Source organism: Rhinatrema bivittatum, chromosome 3, assembly GCF_901001135.1.
Source record: "Rhinatrema bivittatum chromosome 3, aRhiBiv1.1, whole genome shotgun sequence".
NCBI classification, from domain to species: domain Eukaryota; kingdom Metazoa; phylum Chordata; class Amphibia; order Gymnophiona; family Rhinatrematidae; genus Rhinatrema; species Rhinatrema bivittatum.
The window spans coordinates 242813936-242832967 of NC_042617.1; the positions used below are offsets into that span (position 1 = coordinate 242813936).

General features: G+C 44.8%; 1 protein-coding gene across 4 annotated transcripts in view; it reads left to right on the forward strand.

Moving 5' to 3' along the window:
- SOS1 (SOS Ras/Rac guanine nucleotide exchange factor 1) overlaps positions 1–19032 on the forward strand; it is a 1044495-nt gene that overhangs the window by 371147 nt on the left and 654316 nt on the right. For 3 of the 4 annotated variants that reach the window (XM_029594364.1, XM_029594365.1, XM_029594366.1), the window contains one exon: positions 3005–3070. The exons of the other annotated variant lie outside the window; for it this stretch is intronic. In XM_029594364.1, coding sequence (XP_029450224.1) covers positions 3005–3070 — 66 coding nt within the window. The remainder of the gene's footprint in view (positions 1–3004; positions 3071–19032) is intronic. 4 annotated transcript variants of the gene reach the window in all.

Sequence of the window (19032 nt, forward strand, 5' to 3'; positions counted from 1 at the left end):
TCCGTGCACACCCCCTGAGCCAAAGCCAATGATGTAATGACTCTTCTGTTGCTATGGGAAAGTAGCCAATCATGTAATGACACATCATCTGCCTTTGTATGAATGTACAATAAAAGGAAGAGGCTCTGAGGACAAACCCTCTCATTGCCTTCTCTCTGCCTGCCTGCCATGAAAGCTGTCTGAGGCCTATTCATTACTCCTACAATAAACTCCTTCACTTGTTCCACGGCGAGGTTCCTGGACTATCTCTGGCACCTGTCAGAGTTTGGCCTGAAAACTTCTATTAGGGTGCATGTCAGTGTAGTGTCTGCGTACCATAAGGGTATAGGAAATGTCTCCATTTCAACACAACCCTTAGTATCCCGCTTCATGAGAGGCTTGCTCCATTTAAAGCCTCCACTGCGCCCTCCGGCCCCTGCTTGGGACCGTAACAAGGTGTTGGGGCAACTTATGAAACCTCCATTTGAGCCTCTCTCCACTCCTGTGATCTCCGCTATCTCACCTGGAAGGTACTTTTTCTTCTCGTGATCACATCTGCTCACAGAATTAGTGAATTACAGGCATTAGTTAACTACCTGCCTTACACTAAAATTCTGCATGACAGGGAAGTGCTCCGCACTCACCCTAAATTTTTACCAAAGGTAGTATCAGAATTTCACATTAATCAATCCATTGTCCTACATAGCTTTTTTTCCCAGGCTCCATTCCAATCCAGGGGAACAGGCTCTGCATTCCTTAGATTGCAAGCGTGTTCTAGCCTTCTATCTAGAACGCACGTCAGCCCACAGGAAATCCACTCAATTATGTTTCCTTTGATACCATCAAACTTGGAAATCCTGTGGGAAAGCAGACCCTCTCCTCCTTTTTGGCGAACTGTATTTCTTTTTGCTCGACAAGGTATTCTACTCCAAGATCGTGTGAAAGCACACTCTATCAGGGCCATGGCAACTTCAGTAGCACACCTCCGTTCGGTGCCACTTCCTGACATGTGTAAGGCTGCTACCTGGAGTTCTCTCCATACATTCGCAGCCCATTATTGCTTAGATAAGGCTGGCAGACAAGATTCAATCTTCGGCCAGTCTGTTCTGCGCAACTTATTTTCAGTTTAAATTACCAACATCCTTCCATCGATCCGTTAGGGTTCAGGATGTCCTCCTAACCAAATTCCACCCCTGTTGTTCTACCTGTTGCACGTCTTTGGGTGCATTTGGTGCTTCGCTCGGGCATCTTCAGCTCGGTGCTCACCCATTTGTGAGGACTACCATCCTGCTTGTCCTGTGAGAAAGCAGAGTTGCTTACCTGTAACAGGTGTTCTCACTGGACAGCAGGATGTTAGTCCTCACGAAACCCGCCCGCCACCCCACGGAGTTGGGTTCGTTTAAGTTTTCTTAATTTATTTTTTCGCAAGTACTTTGCTATATTACGAGACTGAAGGGGGACCCCTGCTGGATGCAGGGTTGGTGCTGTGCTGGGCATGCCCAGTAGGTGCCAGTCAAAGTTCTAGAAACTTTGACAAAAGTGTTCCATGATTGGGCTCCATCCTGATGATGTCATCCATATGTGAGGACTAACATCCTGCTGTCCTGTGAGAACACCTGTTTACAGGTAAGCAACTCTGCTTTTTTCAGATTGCATGTGATTCATATTACTTGTACTAAAGTAATGTTTCTATGAGTATCTGTAATTTATACATTTCTAAATAAGATGATTACTTTCAAATTTGGAAAAATATAGGAGGCAATCAAGGGCTTTTGGCTTAGCTAAAAAAAAATTCTCTTTGTATATTCTTTCCTCGCTCTTTCTAGACTTCACAATTTTTTCCCAAGTCTTTGTTTCTCTGAGACAAATTTCCTAACTCTGTGAAATGCTAGTTATAAGTGCAAGATAGCTGTTAGGATTTAGCAAGTCTTATTATTGAAAAGCAAAAATAAAATACACTAACATTGCTTTTCCTAATGCAGTCTCCTTTTTTAAAAATAACTTCTGCTTGTTCTGAATTAACTGAAAGGTGAAAAAGTGGTTGGCAGCCTTTTGATCTACCTGTTTATATAATGGGTCTAAAAATTGTGATCTGTTTGGTCTCAAACGGTTTCCCGTATTATACTAGAACATACATGCTAAATTGATCATCCAACCCAATATTTTGACTCTGTGACTAGTAGTGGGGAGTCTATAAAGAAGTATGTGAGAATAATAAAAAGTATTGCATTTCATAAAATACTTAATCCCATCATACCCTTCTTATATCTAATAGGATTTAAGGATGCATTAAACCCGGATTGACATCCCAGACTTCAGTGTCCTGATATTGTCCCATTTTCCTTAAGTTTGTTTAATCCTTTTTAGGATGCTATTTACCATCACATGTCCTGTGGTAATGAGATCTAAGGTTAACTGTATATTGTCTGAATTTCTTCCTTTTGTTTAAACCTTGCATCTGATTATTTCATCAGGGGCTTCCTAGTTGTTATATTATGAGACACCGAATTAACTTTTCCACTCATTTTTTAATTTTATATACCCCCTTATCCTTTTGGTTGTGTTTGTCTTCCAAGGTGAACAGATTTGTTAAGCCTCGCCTCATTTGGAAGTTGTTCATACACATGATTATCTTTATTGCCATTTTCGTATATTTTTTTAAATCTATTCTTTGGTGAGGTGGAATGACCAGAATTGGACATAGTATTTAAGTGGGTTATCATGGATTTATACAAGTAAAACAAGAGAAACTAATGGAACCTACTTTGCATAACATGCATGCATGAGTGCCCATATATGTGGATATAAAAAATACCTCTGTCAGGATCCTTTTGATCTCCTGATGTACTGAACATTTGCTGTGGATAGGACACTAAACACAAAGGTTATTGGGGAAGTAGGAGATGCAAGGCAATCACTATAAGCCGCTTTCCCATTGAAAAGTAAACGACTAATGGTAATGTTTTCAGATCTTTAATTTTATTAGCTTTTATGGCCATCACTGTACATTTGGGTTTGTTTTTAGAGAGCTGTCCACATAGATTCCGAGATCTGTTTCCTGAGTGGTAATGGCCATAGTACAGCTCATCGTGTAAGTGAAGCCTGAGTTTTCTTTTTCCATTTGTTACAGATTTCATTATTGAAACTGATTTATAGGATTTGCCCATAGGTGGAGTTTTTGGATTGTAATCACAGATGGCAATTTATGAATCAACTAGAAAAATTCCAACTATCTCACTGCTATTTTCATAACTGGATTTGAAGACTCAGTGACTCGTTATAATGACCTTCATACTAGATGTCATCGCAAGTGTAAGACACTGATTCAACTCTGCCTTATTTATAATCATCGATCATTTTTTAAGTCCTTAAAAATCTCAATATTATTTTGGGGTTTTTTTTTTTTGCTGATGAACACAAATCCACAATCTTCCTTATTATTCGCTAGTGAACTCAAAACCGCAATCTTCCCAATGTGTTTGCGCAGCATATAAATTCTGGCCATACTCAAGGAAATTACTAATGCCTCAAAATCACTTGACTTTATCATATTCTTACTGAAGTAGTTATGAAATAAACTTTAAACCACTTAGCTTGTCAAATCTATGATTAAATCGATGGAAAAATATTGTATGGTTCTTTACAAATTTCGCGAATAGCACATGTCCATAAAAGATGGCGCCAATCAAAAAGCCCGACACAGTCCGTGTTTCAGAGTGAATTCCTTCTTTATAGGGCAAACTTTATATCTGTAATTATACTGAATATAGTGAAAAGTATACAGTCATAATAAAAAAAAAAGTTTTAAAAGTACAACGGAAAAACTTACTGCAACATGTCAGCATTTTTGGTTAGATGAATTGGTTTCCAGCCAAATTTAGCAGAACAGACTATTACTAGTGGAATTTATATCTCTTGGACGTCAATCAAAGTGATGTCAACAAATATATCAGCCTTCTTAATTAGTCACGTCTGTTTCTGGCCAAGTCTGTCTGAACCAAACACCCGATCCATATGAGACTAAATGAATATTGTAGCTGTTATTAAGTAGTTATTCTTTTATACTTTTATTGATTGTTTTATTTTATTAGTAGACTTTCCCATAAGAGCACTGTGTTATTTTTATAACTGTAACTTGTTTTTTTATAAAACTGTAAACCAGTGTGAAGGTTAACACCAAGCATCGGTATATAAATCTTGATAAATAAGTTTATTGCCAGCTAAATTACAAGCTCTCATTATGGCTCATTGCATCCAGCACTCATACAACTTTCAGGATGTCAAGTGGCGGGTAACAGATAAGATAACTAATGTGTGTGGGGGGATCCCAAATTCTTATTGAATCTAAAAGAACAACAATAGATTTATGTTGAACAGTGTTCATCCTCACTGGTTAAATCTAGCAGTAGAATGGTATTCAATTATATGATTTGGGACAGTGTTGATTTTTTTCCTACAATTGATGTCACTTTGACACCTAGGAGGGCTTTAAATCCCACCAGCTACAGTCTGTTCCGACAGATGTGGCCTAGTATGAAGGTCATTATAACGAGTCATTGAGTCTTCAATCCAGTTGTGAAAATAGTGATGAGATAGTTGGAATTTTTCTAGTTGATTTGCTGATTGACTAACACCCGCTGATCCAAATTTAAGAGACACATGTATTTTATAGCAGTATTCACAATAATTTATGTATGCCAGCACAATAGTGGAGGACCAGAAAACACACCAAAACCAAATCCATGAGAAAGAGATGTTTCGTCCTCAAGTTCATCTCCAGACAATAATGCATTATTGCAAAGAGTGAATTTATTGAAGTTCTTCAAATCAAACAGGCAGTCTTAATCATGCAAGGCTGAAGGGATACAGTTCATTTACAATGACAGCACCATTGGTTCCCTGACATGGGCCGTATTTCGCAATGGCTGCATCGGGAGGGAAAGAAATAGACCATATGGACTTCAAATTAATTGTGCAAGCAATCTTTAAATAAGTGTTTCTCACAGGACAAGCAGGATGGTAGTCCTCACAAATGGGGTGACATCATCAGGATGGAGCCCTGTACGGAAAACTTTTCTGTCAAAGTTTCAACAAGCTTTGACTGACACTGGCATACTGGGTGCACTGAGCATGCCCAGCCTGCAATTATCCCTGTGAGCCACAGGTGTCTCCCTCAGTCTTCTTTTTTCTGCTCTGCAGTCAGCATAGCGGTTGGAGCTCTGTGAGGATTTTTTAACTAATTACCTCATGGAAACACTTAACTTTTCACTTCAAAAAAACACTTTTCCCTACACAGGTCTCCCTCCGCGTATGTTTTTACGACGCTCGGTGAGTACTAATTCTTATTTTTTCGGTCGGTTCCTGTCACTATCTTAAGGCTAACTGACTGAAGCCTTCCCTTCCCCCATTTTTCAGTTAGCTTTAAACAGCTTGCGAGTATCTCTGTGACACTCTGCTTGCTTATGCTAGTGGGGTAGGGATTTTTTCCTTAACTTTAGGACCTCTGTAGCTTCAAGTCCTTCGTTCCCTGGTACCCTCACGCAGTCGATACCCTATCGCTACACCGGTACCCTCCTAAACCGCCCTGGGCTTTTATATGTCATCAGCGCCCCTCCCCCCACGGTGCCCTGATGCCTTTATCCATGTTTTTTGCTTTTCAGTGCTACCAGGCTTTTTTCCTCCTACGCACTGTTTTTTTCCTTGGGCTTCCTCGGTGCCGTCCCTACCCGGATGCATGCCATTGACGCACACGCTGTTAGTCACTGCCATGCATACTCGGGTCGCCGCCACCGTTGCCCGAGACACTTTTTAATGATCCCAGGGTCACTTCATCGATGCCACCCCCCTTTTTGGGGATGCCATCGATGCCCCATCCTCCCCACTGATGTCCAGCCCTTTTCCATTGGTGGGCATCGGTGCCACATCGATTTCGTCGGTGGGCATCTATGCCGGATGGTCCCCATCGGTGGGCATCTATGCCGGATGGTCCCCATCGATGGACATCGGTGCCGGATGGCCGGTCCCCATCGATGGACATCGGTGCCCAGGTGTTTCATCCATGGGCATCTATGTTAGAATGCATCCATCGAGGGCAGTCTATGCCAGGCTGCTCCCATCGGTGGGTATCCATGCCGGCTCGATTCCGTGGATGGGCGTCGATGCCAATGCCAGCCTTATGGCTGGCATCGATGCCCATGCCGATTCCATGGCTGGCGTTGATGCCGGGATGGAATTCATCGACTGGGAGATCCATGCCATCGATTCCATACGTGCCCATATCGATGCCACCGACATGTCTGGGGCACCGATACCATGTACACTTGGAAATCTGAGTCTGTCCAAATCGATACAGTCAACGTCTGTGGCCCTATAGTTGATGCCCGTGGCCATGCCACAAAAGGCATAAATGCCCGCCTCCATGCATCGATGCCCTCGACACCTACGTTTTCCTTCGGTGTCCTTGACGCCCTATCGATTCGACTTCGACTCCGTCGATGCCGGTATCTTTTTCAATAACGGCAATGTTTTTCGATTATTCGATTACACATCGTTTCAAAGATACCTATGCCAGTGCTGTCAGTGCCCGTCACTGTCATCATTCTCCTGGCCAGTCATCGACGATTTTTCATACCCATTTTGATGATATCCTCGAAACCCCTTAGGTTGCCTTCAATATCGTCAATACCGACATAGCACCGCCACATAATACCCTCGCCTCCTCACATTGCTCCACGCTTTGGGTTCTTTTTTAAGCCCCGTATTAGCTTAAGACACTCCATTGTGTCAGGAGCAGAGCAGGCGTGCTGACAGTTCGTCATCGATCGCCTTCCAGGACGACGAGGGCTTCCATCTCTGCGCTGGGGAAAGACCGGGCCGAGCACCGTGGCACCCATCATCGCCGACATCGTGATCGTCCGCCGCTGATGCCATCCAGCACGTCGGTGCCATCCTTCTCCAGGCTGGACAACGCTCGGGCAGAGCAACATCACCACTGCCATCAGCACTGTTCCTACAGTTTTGGCAGTCCTTGGTGATCCAGAACTTCCGGATCCAGGTCCGGCTTCTGCATTGGCGTCACGACACATCGAGCCGCTGCGACGAGGGAAGGGAACATGAGTTCCGTAATGGGCTCCCCTGTTCCTGGCGTGCCCTACCGTCAAGTGGTGTGGGACTGTGGCCATCTGTTACACTTAGCAGTCTAAGCGCCAATCACGCCTGGCCTGTCTCCTCTGTACCTGTGCCACCATACCAGGTTTCAGTGTGAGATGGACGTTTACGTCCCCGGCCTTCCCCTCGAGGACTCTGGAGACTGGAGTCAACAGTCTTCACCGGCTCGTCTTGCGGCGATCCACGTCGGATGGTAAGTACCCGCTTCGGCGGCATTCCCATAGAGTTGTGTTCTCCCATTCGGACCGTGGTTCGAAAAGTTCTGGGTCATGTGCCTTAGGAGCTGTATTAGTGTCACATATCGCTATGTTAGCCACAATACCAGGAGAACCCCTCTATCTTCTTGGGATTGCAGCAGGGCTTCTTCTCTTGTCAGTAACAAGTCCCTGTGCCGACCAATGCTCTGACTCTTGGTTCCCTCCCAACCAAAGTTCCAGCTGCATTGGCTGATCTGCTAAACATGAGATTCAGCAACCATTGCCCCATGTACAAGTCCACCTTGAAGCCTGGCCACAGGTCTCAGTGTCTCCTTGTACAGCATACAGAAATGCGGGTACCACTTACCGCTCACACTCCTGCGGGAGCCTACATGATATCCTCCATTGGGACACCTCCTGGTCTCCCATCTGGTCAGATATCAGAGCGGCCACCCCACCTTGTACCAAAGTCCCGGTACACTCCCCCAGGCGCTACGAAGTGCAGGGGGGAGAAGGGAGGGGGGTTGGGGAGTTTTAATTGCACTATTTTTTCTTTTAACAGAAAATAGTTACTCTCTGCACATCCTGGACCTAAGAAACTCCAACTTTCTTTAGAAGTCACAGGTACAATGGTATCTTTGGTTACCATCACTCCATATTGCAGTAAGTACATTATTTTAATGTTTCTATGTGCTTTATGGTGAGTCAACATTACAACCCCAAGCTCTGCTGCTGGCACCAGCTTCGGTAAGTGAACTGTCTCTTGCATCATGGTGAATGCTGTTTTCTCTGCGGAGTGTAACATCATTCACTTTCCTTGCATAGACTACTGCTAACCACTTTCAGTACATGCAATGAGCTCTCACTTTTTTCATGACTCACTATACATTTACTAACTGGGATTACTGTCACTGCCATAAATCCCTTCTGTAACACTTCTGGACACCACAGTCTTAAGACCCTCTTGTCCAGCATGCGCACAGACATTCTGAAACATTCGTATATGTCCCTGTGCATATTTTCCATAACCTCAGCCCTTCAACTTTTCATGGTTGGGCTATGGGGTTTCTTCCCACTATGCATTTTTCTCATAATTCAAAACTGCTATGGGTTCTATTCAGTGACATTCTATACTCAATGGACCTAAGTGGTTTCATTGCTTTCGTCCCTGATTCTTATCCCAGTTCGAACTAGGACCTAGTCTCCTTCGACTCATGCTCGCAATTCCTTAGGGTTATAAAGTTTCTCCTGAAAGCTTTCAACCCATTATGCGTCTGTTGCACTCCAGCCTAGTTTCTCATAAACGACTTGGACGTTGCACCCATGAGTTATGCCCTTATGCCTTCCAATACTGCTTTTGCAACAATTCTTTGTGCATACAGACAGACAGCATAGGGACAATGTGCTTTCCAACTCATAAGCACGCATTACCTCTTAGCTGCTCTGCTAGACAGCTGCGCAGCTCTACCCTTGGCCCTTGTTCACTTCATGCGTCCTTGGGCCACATATCTAAGAGATTTAATGAACGCTCTATCAGACCTTCTCCATGTAGGTTCTGTCCTCTCGAATGGTCTCAATTACATGTGTACAGGGAAAATCTTTTAACGCTGAGTTAATTAAACTTTCCTCTGCGTCTGCATCATTCCATACGATGCACAGGATCTGCTCCCTACACATGTTTCCTATGCGTTCCCTTAGATGCCTTTTCTTCCATCAAAGGCCTCTTCAATATATCTCTTCTGCTGCCTCTCGTAGCCAGCATTTTTTCTAATGTTGAACTGGGATGGGGTTCAGTATTCTTTTCCCCACTCCCTGACTGAGATCAGTATGCTTCCCATACTTCTCAATCCATCATATCAGTAACCTTTTATTCTCTCACCAGTCAGTCCCAAATCATAGACTTACTGATGTTCTTAGGTTCTGGTAGCATCACAAAATCTTCTAAACATAAATCTTGCTGTTTAACATGGCAGGCTTTACCTCCTGACGCTAAAAAAAAAAAAGAGGTATTACTCCTTTTACTTTTCCACCATTTTTTCTTACTCCCTCGGATTCTGTTCTCCAGACATCCTCCACATAGTTCACCTTTCTCTTAGTAGGTGTATCGTTTTGGGAGTTGGATTCCCGTTTTCGGTAAACCTCTCTGAGTCGGCTTACCATGGATTATCCACTGATCAAGCCGCCTCTATTTCTCTAATCACGGAATGAACATATATATTCTCCTTATAAGTCTCATACATTCTACGTTTGAGCCTTTCCATTCCTCTCTTCCACAGTTTGGCAAGGGAACTTCTTTCCCTCTTAATGTCATTCCTGCCAGCAGGGTCCGTGAGTTATGCACTCTTTCCATACTCACCTGACTCGTTCCTCCGTCACTGAGTGGTTCTATGCATTCATCTTTTTATCCTTTTCAGGTAGATGTTGCATCTCTCTTTACTCAGGAAATACTCTGCCAATTTTTCCTAGCCTCTCTTTCTCGCCCTAGGGAGAGAGTGGGTTTTCCACATTCCTGGACAGTAATGCTGCGCTTACATTCTATCTACATTGCACTGCATTCCATGTGAATTCCACTTGACTCTTTCCTCCATGCAAGAGTCAAGCTGCGACTTCCAGTGGCCACACAGATCTAATCCTTCTGACTAAGTGGTCTGTATTTCCTTTCCTACCAACAAGCAGACATTTCACTACAACACTGAGGGTATCCACATACTGTTGTGTCCGTCTTAGCCTTAACAGCTTCCCTTTGGTTACTGCTGCTTGTACTTTTTTATCAGGCTGCAGCCTGGAGTCCTCTCCATATCTTCGCAGCCTATTACTGCTTACATTTGACTAGCCGGCATGCTCCATGTTTGGCCAGTCCGCCTACTCTTACCTTTTTCAATTCACTACCCAACATCCTTCCACGAACCCATTATGGTGTTGCGGATGCCCTCCGTTCCCATTTCCACCTCCGTCATTACGCTTTCGCGTGTCTGCGGTGTATCTGGTGCATTCTCGGGCATCCTCAGCTCGGTACTCACCCATTTGTGAGGACTACCATCCTGCTTGTCCTGTGAGAAAGCAAATGTTGCTTACCTGGTGTAACAGGTGTTCTCACAGGACAGCAGGATGTTAGTCCTCACGAAACCCGCCCGCCACCCCGCGGAGTTGGGTCTGTATACTTTTATTTTAGTTTCGCTTGCGCTTTTTAGCTATAAGACGAGACTGAGGGAGACACCTGTGGCTCACAGGGATAATTGCAGGCTGGGCATGCTCAGTGCACCCAGTATGCCAGTGTCAGTCAAAGCTTGTTGAAACTTTGACAGAAAAGTTTTCCGTACAGGGCTCCATCCTGATGATGTCACCCCATTTGTGAGGACTAACATCCTGCTGTCCTGTGAGAACACCTGTTACACCAGGTAAGCAACATTTGCTATACCATGCCTGAGACTACTTATTTAAAGATTGCTTGCCCATGTGGGGCACCGATGATGTTATCATTGTAAATGAACTTTATTCCCTCAGCTTTCATGTTTAAGGCTTCCTTTTGATTTAAAGAACTTCAATAAATTCACTCTGCATTAAGGCATTTTTGTCTGCGGATGAACTTGAGGATTGAACACCTCTTTCTCATGAATAATTTATGTATGAATATTTGATATTCCGCCTTTTCCCAAAGTTGGTCTCAAAGCGGATTACAATAAATTTAAATGAGCAGAGGCATTTGGACAACTTACAAAGAGTAGTATGTGGAATCCAGCATGGGAGAGACATTAGTGAGTTAAGACCCAATTACGTTCCTGCTGTGTATAACATCAGATAGGCCTTCATGTGTGAACCAGTCTGAAAATTTTGCATTTCACTGGGTTTTTAGTGATTTAATAGAAAAAATTCTATAATCATAGCCTGACTTTCAGAAGCTGCTTCACAAGCACCCCATATTTAAGTTCTCCCAAGTTGCCTCATAATTTTTATTTAAAAAAATCTATCTGGTGCCTGTAGAAGTGATTCAGTTCTATTCCCCTGCATAGCCCTTACATTTTCTTTATAATGTTACAGAAAATCTCAAAGTAAATGACATCCTAAATACAAATGGGGACCTTGTATTCTCTAGCATCATGAATGTTTATTCTGTTATCATAATCTGAAATCGACTCTTGTAATCCTGTCAGGCAAGTAGCCAGGTAATGAGTTGGGTATATTATTGTGAAACTTTTTCACTGGTTTTTTTTTTTTGCCTCACTTCTAGCTGCTTCTGAGACATTTAGTTGATTGCCACAAATTTAGCAACAATTTTTATTTAAAAATTTTTATAAACTGCCTTCTGGCGCAAGAACCAAACAGTGTTGTACAGTTAATCTAAAACTGTCATACATAAAAATGAGGAGGAAGAGAGATTTAAGATTCGGCATCCTTTTTATCACATTGGTTTCTGAATTAAACCCTTTATTTCCTAGCATGTGGATAGATGGATTCAGGACAAATGGGTTATGCACCTCTACCGGCAGATGGAGACAAATCAAACTGAGGTCACAGTATAAATACTCCTGTAGTGACATCAGCCTGCCAATATTCTCAGTCTCCAGCAGATGGATGTGTTTTTCCTTTCTGGGATTTGCTTTAGATTTTGATAGGAGATATAGAAGAACACATTAATAAAATGCCCCACTCTCCTGCGGTGATAACAAATGGTCTGTCCCCCAGTTGAAGATTTCAGTGGTCCCTCAGATAAGTACCTAGGTCTAGTATCTGTTTTTTCCAGCTGGCGTGGACTGAGCGTGACTGCATATGCCCTCTCCCCCTGCACCGGAGACCGTCTCTATACTAGCCAGGAAGGGCTGAGCTCATGTAAGTTTAAATAAATAAGAGACAGTAGAAGGGTTGTGTAGCACTTCCTCAGATCTCCCTGCTCGTTGTGCTGTTCAGGCGTTCATTCCCACTCCCGTGGGGTTAAGGGAACTGGGCAACCTGGAGAGTTGAGCAGCCTGGGAGGGCTAGGCCTCGCTGTTAGGCTTTTTCCTGTGCCACGTGGTAGACCGCGACTGCATTTTTGCATGCTTTTCTGCGTATTTGGCTGCCCTCTACAGGACCATTGGTGTGTGCAGGTGCCTCCGGCTGTGTGTCTGAATTGTGTGCCCAGTTTCTTTTGGGTGCACTGCCTGTGCACACATTCTCATACTTATTGGGTTGTGTGCCCAAATTTGGCGCGGTGATGGTGCGCTTAGTTTTGCAGTTCTTACACTTAGTGCGCTTAACTTTGTGTGCATAAATTTTGTGCCCCTAAATATTTTCATGGTGAATCAGCTGGACGCACATCTTCACTTGCTTGTTAAGCGTACTGACAGCCAAATGGCACCGGTGATTTAGAAACCTAAGTGCTATTTCTCTGTCACATTTGGGCATCTCTGCCTTGCATGCTCTCTAACGTCAGCACTGCTTAGAGGCTCAGGGTCAATTATCTTCCTCTGATTTTACTAAGCAGTGCACCCATTCTCCCTCGCCAGCCCCAAAATTTGGAACACACTCCTGACCCAACTAAGGATGCAATCCAGCCTAAAAGAATTCAAGGAAGATCTAAAAACCTGACTGTTCACCAAGGCATACAAAGACAGCCTTGAACAACACAACAACCCCATCAAAACCGACCTCCTAACCGGAAAGAAACATGACCACATCACCAAGACAACTTAATCCCCTGAACACTGTTTTTTACTACCACTAACTGTAAACCTGTCCACTCCAACTTTTAACTACCACTTATGACTACCTGCTAACACCATGAATGCTAACTTACCCAGCTTGCCAATACTTGCATCTAAAGTTACCTGCCCCCATACTTATTTCACTGTCTGTTAAACCCTGATCTTTGTATTTCCCATGTAAATTGTCTCCGATCGAAAATTGTAAACAGTTGTGATGGCGGAACCGAACGACAGTATATAAAACTCGATAAATAAATAAAAGCCTGGTTCTTCCTAGCCTGATGGTGTCCTGGTTAAGGACTTGTCCAGAGGAATGCCTGGCCTTGGAATTAATTATCTGGTTCTTCAGCAGGGGATGGAAGCTCAGTGGGGTCCTTGCAAGTGCCTTCTGGTTTTGCTGTTGATCCTTCTGCCTTTTCTTGAGTAGAATTTTTCCAAGGGTTGCAATCCTTTATCCAGGCGCAGCCCCATCCAATCCTGTCAGGTCAGATTCTGAGGCGGTGGCCTCTCCCTCTTCCAGTACTATATTTAAGCACTGAAGTACACTTCGAGCTGCATTTGTTTCTGACAGGAATCCAGATGGCACGGATGAGGGAGACCCTGATTCTCTGGAGGATGGGAAAATTCCTCCGGACTGGAACCGTATAGGACTATGTTGCAGTTCTTTCATAGAAAAGAACTTTGAAGATGCTGGGAGTACCTGGTTCAGACTCCATGTCTGAGCCAAAGAGAAATCCCGTTTTGGTTTCTTTGCATAAAGCCTCTTGAATTTTCTCTGTTATGGAAACCATTCAAGAATTGATTGATCTTTAATGGCATGCCACAGATGGAAATTTCAAAGGGGGTCGGATTTTGGAAGGCCTGTACACCCAGGATCCAGTGGTGAGAGAGCGTCTGCGTTTTCCAAAAATGGATGTGCTTGTCTTTGCTGTCCCTAAGCGGACGACTAACCCCGTGGAGATAGGAACAACCTTGAAGGATGTGCATTATAGGAGGATTGAGGCCATCTTTAAGCAAGAATTTGAAGCAGTGGCAATGACATTGCAGATAGCATCCTGTCACCTGGTGGCTCACTCTTGTCTGCTTCTCTCTCAGGAGGTTGTTGATTCTGGAGTGAAATCCAGAGCAGTTATGGAACCCGCCGCCGCCTTTTGAGAAGATGCAGGCTGAAATTTGGTCCGTACTTCGGCAGAGGAGTGGCTTCGGGAATGGTGGCCAGGCATCAGTTATGGCTGCAAAATTGGTTAGCCAATGTGACCTCCTAAGCTAATCTTATGAAGTTGCCTTTTAAAGGCTCACTCTTGTTTGGGAGCGAGTTGGAGAAACTGGCCAGTAAGTGGGACAAATTCCTGGTTTCTAGGTTGCTGGAGGATAAGAAGCAGTTCCGTGCTCCTTTGGTATGAATCCTTCCAAGCGGTTTTGTCCCAACCGAGGGCCGAACTTTCAGAGAGCTTTGCCTTTCAGCAGGTCTCTGTCCTTTCGTCCCAGGTAGCCCAAGTGAGGCGTGGGCTTGGATAGTGGATCCACCCGAGCCTCACAATGAAGGTTTGCTGACCCACCGTCTGGAACAGGAGATAGGGGTACACCTCTTTCTTTTATCAGAGGTGGGTCGAGATCACATCGGATCAGTGGGTCCTGGAGGTGATACGAGAAGGATATGCCCTGGAGTTTCGCATTGTGCCTCAGGACGTGTTCATTGTGTCTCCCTGCCACTCACCGCAGAAGAAGCAGGTGGTGGAATCTAGGCTGTCAAAGCTCTTTATTCCTGAGGGCTGTGGTTCCAGTACCTATGTCTTAAATGAAATATCATCCTTTACTTTCTTTTCATTGTGCCCAAGAAGGAGGGCTCCTTTTGTCCCATTCTGGATCTAACTTGTCAACAGTCAATTGCAGGTGACTCATTTTTGCATAGAAACCTTGCGCTCAGTGATAATGGCTGTGCAGTTGGGGGAATTTCTGATCTCCTTGGATCTGTCTGAGGTGTACCTCCATATCCCTCATTCAATTGGAGCACCAACGTTTTCTGCTTGTTGGGGTGCTATTATCAGTTTCAGGTGCTGCCTTTTAGGCTAGCCACCACTCCCAGAAGTTTTTACAAGGTTATGGTGGTGGTGGAGGCACAGTTGAGAGAGGATGGATAGTACACCTGTATTTGGACGACTGGCTGATTCGAGCCAAGTCCCTGGAAGAGAGCTGCCTGGTGACCCGCAAGGTGATCTCCCTGTTGCAGGAGCTTAGTTGGGTTGGGTGGTGAACTTAACCAAGAGCAGTCTGGAGTTACCTGGGTGTTCGGTTTGACACGAGGCAGGGCAACGTTTTCCTGCCAGAAGTTCATGTCGCAAGTGCTTTTTTTGGTGAACATTGTGCCCGACAGTTTGGTCCTACCTACACTTACTCAGTTTGTTGGTGGCAAAACTGGAAGTGGTGCTATGGGCGAGAGTGCATATGTGGCCTCTTCAGCACTCCCTATTGTCTTGCTGGATCCTGCAGTTTCAGAACTATTCGATTTGGCTTCACTTGCCGATTGAAATCTGCTCTCACCTCCAGTGGTGGGTGCAAGCAGATCATCTGGGAAAGGGAGTTTCCCTGACATGGCTGGACTGGTTGGTACTCGACAGATCTGAGTCTCCACGATCAGTAGTTAACGGGGCAAGGATGGTGGAATACAGAAGAGTGTTTCTGGAGCATCAATCTTCTGGAAGCCCGAGTGGTCCAGTTGGCATGCTTGCAGTTCAGTGGCAGAATGCAGAGTCGAGTGGTCTGAGTAATGTTGGACAATGCAATGATGGTGGCTTACATCAGTCGGCAGGAAGGAACCAAGAGCCAACAAGTGTCTCTGGAAATAGACCAACTTATGGAATGGGTGGAAAGACATTTCCAGGAGATCTTGGCCTCTCACATTGCAGGAACAGACAACATAAGAGCAGACTTATCAGCAGGGAGAGTCTGGACCCAGGAAAATGGGTATTGTCAGATGAGGCATTTCAGTTCATAGGGGATCGCTGGGGCCTTCCATTCCTAGACCTGCTGGTGTCTTCTCGCAATGTGAAGATTCCTCAATTCTTCAGTCGCAGGAGAGATCTGAGGTCCTTGGGTATTGATGCTGTCATGTAGTCTGGCCGTTAGACAAGTTGCTGTATGCCTTTACTCTGTGGCCCATGTTGGGCAGAATAGTTCGCAGGATCGAAGGCCACAGGAGGATGGTGGTCCTGGTGGCACGGATTGGCCCAGATGATCATAGTATGCAGACCTCCGAAGACTCCTGGTAGAGCTCCCCCCCCCCCCCCCCCTCATCTTCTGCTGCATAAGAATCTGTTGCAGCAGGGGCCTGTCCTTCACGAAGATCTGACTCTGTTTTATCTTATGGTATGGCCCTTGAGAGGGCTCGCTTGTTGAAGTGTGGATATTTTTCTGCGGTGATTGCTACTTTGCTACGAGCTCGAAGGTTCTCCACTTCCTTAGCCTATGTGCGGGTTTGGTGAGTGTTGGAGGCTTGGTATGAGAATAGAGGTATTCTTCCTTGTTCAGTAAAGATTCAGTTCATTTTGGAATTTTTGCAGGATGGGTTAAATAAAGGGCTGGCCCTTAATTCCTTGAAGGTACGTGTTATGGCTCTTGCCTGTTTCAGGGGCCAGATGAATGGAGAATCCTTTTTATCTCATCCTGATGTGTCCCATTTCTTGAAAGGAGTGAAACATCTTCATCTTCTCGTGCTGTTACCGGTTCCTTTGTGGAGTCTCCAACTTGTGTTGGATATCTTTGCGGGCCCTACTTTTTGACATCTCTGTAGCATTTCCTTGCAGTCATTGACCTTGAAAAAAGTGTTTCTGGTGGCAATATGTTCTGCACGTTGAGTTTCCGAGCTGCAGGCCTTGTCTTGCCGGGAGCAGTTCCTTCAGGTTACTCCAGGAGCCATACAGCTGCGTACTGTTCCTTCATTCTTGCCTAAAGTGGTCTCGGATTTTCACTTGAATCAGTCTAGCAATCCTTGGATAAGGAAAGAGATGCAGAAGAATATCGCCTGTTGCATCCTTTGGATGTCAAGAAACATGTTTTGAGGTATCTGGAGGTTTCTAATCCTTTCTGAAAGACTGATCGTATGTTTGCTCTTCATGGTGGAGGAAGACAGGGCAAACCAGCTTCTTGGACTAAAAAGCTCACTGGATTAAGGAGATAGTCATGATTGCATATGTGGATGCTGAAAACCCTTTGCCTATACAGGTTAGGGCTCATTCCACTAAAGCTCAGACAGTATCATGGGCGAAGGTTAGATTGTTGTCTCTTGGTGACATTTGCCGAGCTGTGACGTGGTCTTACACACTTTTTCCAGGTATTATCATCTGGATGTGCGGGCCCAGGAGGACGCAGCCTTTGCACGTGTAGTTTTGTCTGGACTGTAGGCAGTCTTCCGCCCTATTCAGGAGTAGTTTGGGTACATCCCACTGGTCACGAATCCATCTATCCACTTGCTGGGAAATGAGAAATTAATACTTACCTGATAATTTATTTTTCTTTAAGGTGGATAGATGGATTCAGCTTCCTGCTCTTGGCTGCTGAATAATTGGGTGATGGTCCTCCTGTGTGGCTACGTGTTTCAGGTAAGTTAAGTTCATCCAGTCCCTAGACCAGGGGTCAGAAACGTATGGCTCGCGAGCCAGATGTGGCTCTTTTGATGGCTGCATCTGGCTCGCAGACAAATCTTTAAAGTAAAAATCTTAACAAAACCCCCCACCCTCCTGACCCCCCCCCCCCCCCAAAACCTGCCAAAAGTCCCTGGAGGTCCAGCGGGGGTCCAGGAGCGGTCCAGGAGTGATCTCCTGGACTTGGGCTGTCGGCTGCCAGTAGTCAAAATGGCGCCAACGGCCCTTTGCCCTCACTATGTCACTGGGGTCGACCAATGGCGGCGGTAGCCCCTGTGACATAGTAAGGGCAAAGGGCCGTTGGCTGCCAGTAATCAAAATGGCGTCTACGTCCCTTTGCCCTTACTATGTCACAGGGGCTACCGCCGCCATTGGTCGACCTCAGTGACATAGTGAAGGCAAAGGGCCGTCGGTGCCATTTTGACTACTGGCAGCCGACAGCCCAAGTCCAGGAGATCGCTCCTGGACCGCTCCTGGACCCCCCGCTGGACCACCAGGGACTTTTGGCAGGTCTTGGGGTGGGGGGGGTCAGGAGGGTGGGGAGTTGTAGTAAATTAATTTGGCAGGTCTTGGGGGGGGCGTCAGGAGAGTAGGGGGTTGTAGTAAATTAATTTGGTAGGTTTTGTATGGCTCTCACGGAATTACATTTTAAAATATGTGGTGTTCATGGCTCTCTCAGCCAAAAAGGTTCCCGACCCCTGCCCTAGACTGTTGTTAATGTGCTTATTGTCTGAGCTCAGTGTTTCATGTTGGCTGAGTATTGAAATGGTTATATGTTTTTCAATCAAGTTTTTTGCTAGTCTGTCTATAGTTGCTTTTGAAAAGAATTCTGGCAGGCTGATATCACTTCTGGAGTATATATACTGTGATGTCAGTTTGCTTCATCTCCATCTGCTGTTAGAGATTCATAACGCACTGGTCCTGAATCTATCTATCCACATTAAGGAAAAGGACATTTTCAGGTAAGTAGTAATTTCTCTTTTTTTTTTTTTTTTAAGAAGGTAGCTTTATAACAATACTAGTGATTCTCTGAGGACAAGCAAGATGGCAGTCCTCACACAAGTGACATCATCGAATGGAGCCCACCTGGAACTTTGATCTCAAAGATTCGAGAACTTTCAGACATGCCCTACTGATCATGTACAGCTGTCGTTATCACTTTGTGCTTAGGCAGAGTCCCTCAGTATCCTTTTTCCGCAGAGCCATGTGGTCAAGGTATTCAGCTTTCCTCTCTCCTCACAGTTTTTGTTGAATTTTTTTCTGAAGCTGCAGCATTTTTCTTTTTCTTTTCCTTAAGTTAGCTTTTTTGTTTTTAATTTTATTTTCTCTACTTTTCAACTTTCTGCCAGCCGCATGACCGACCTTAAT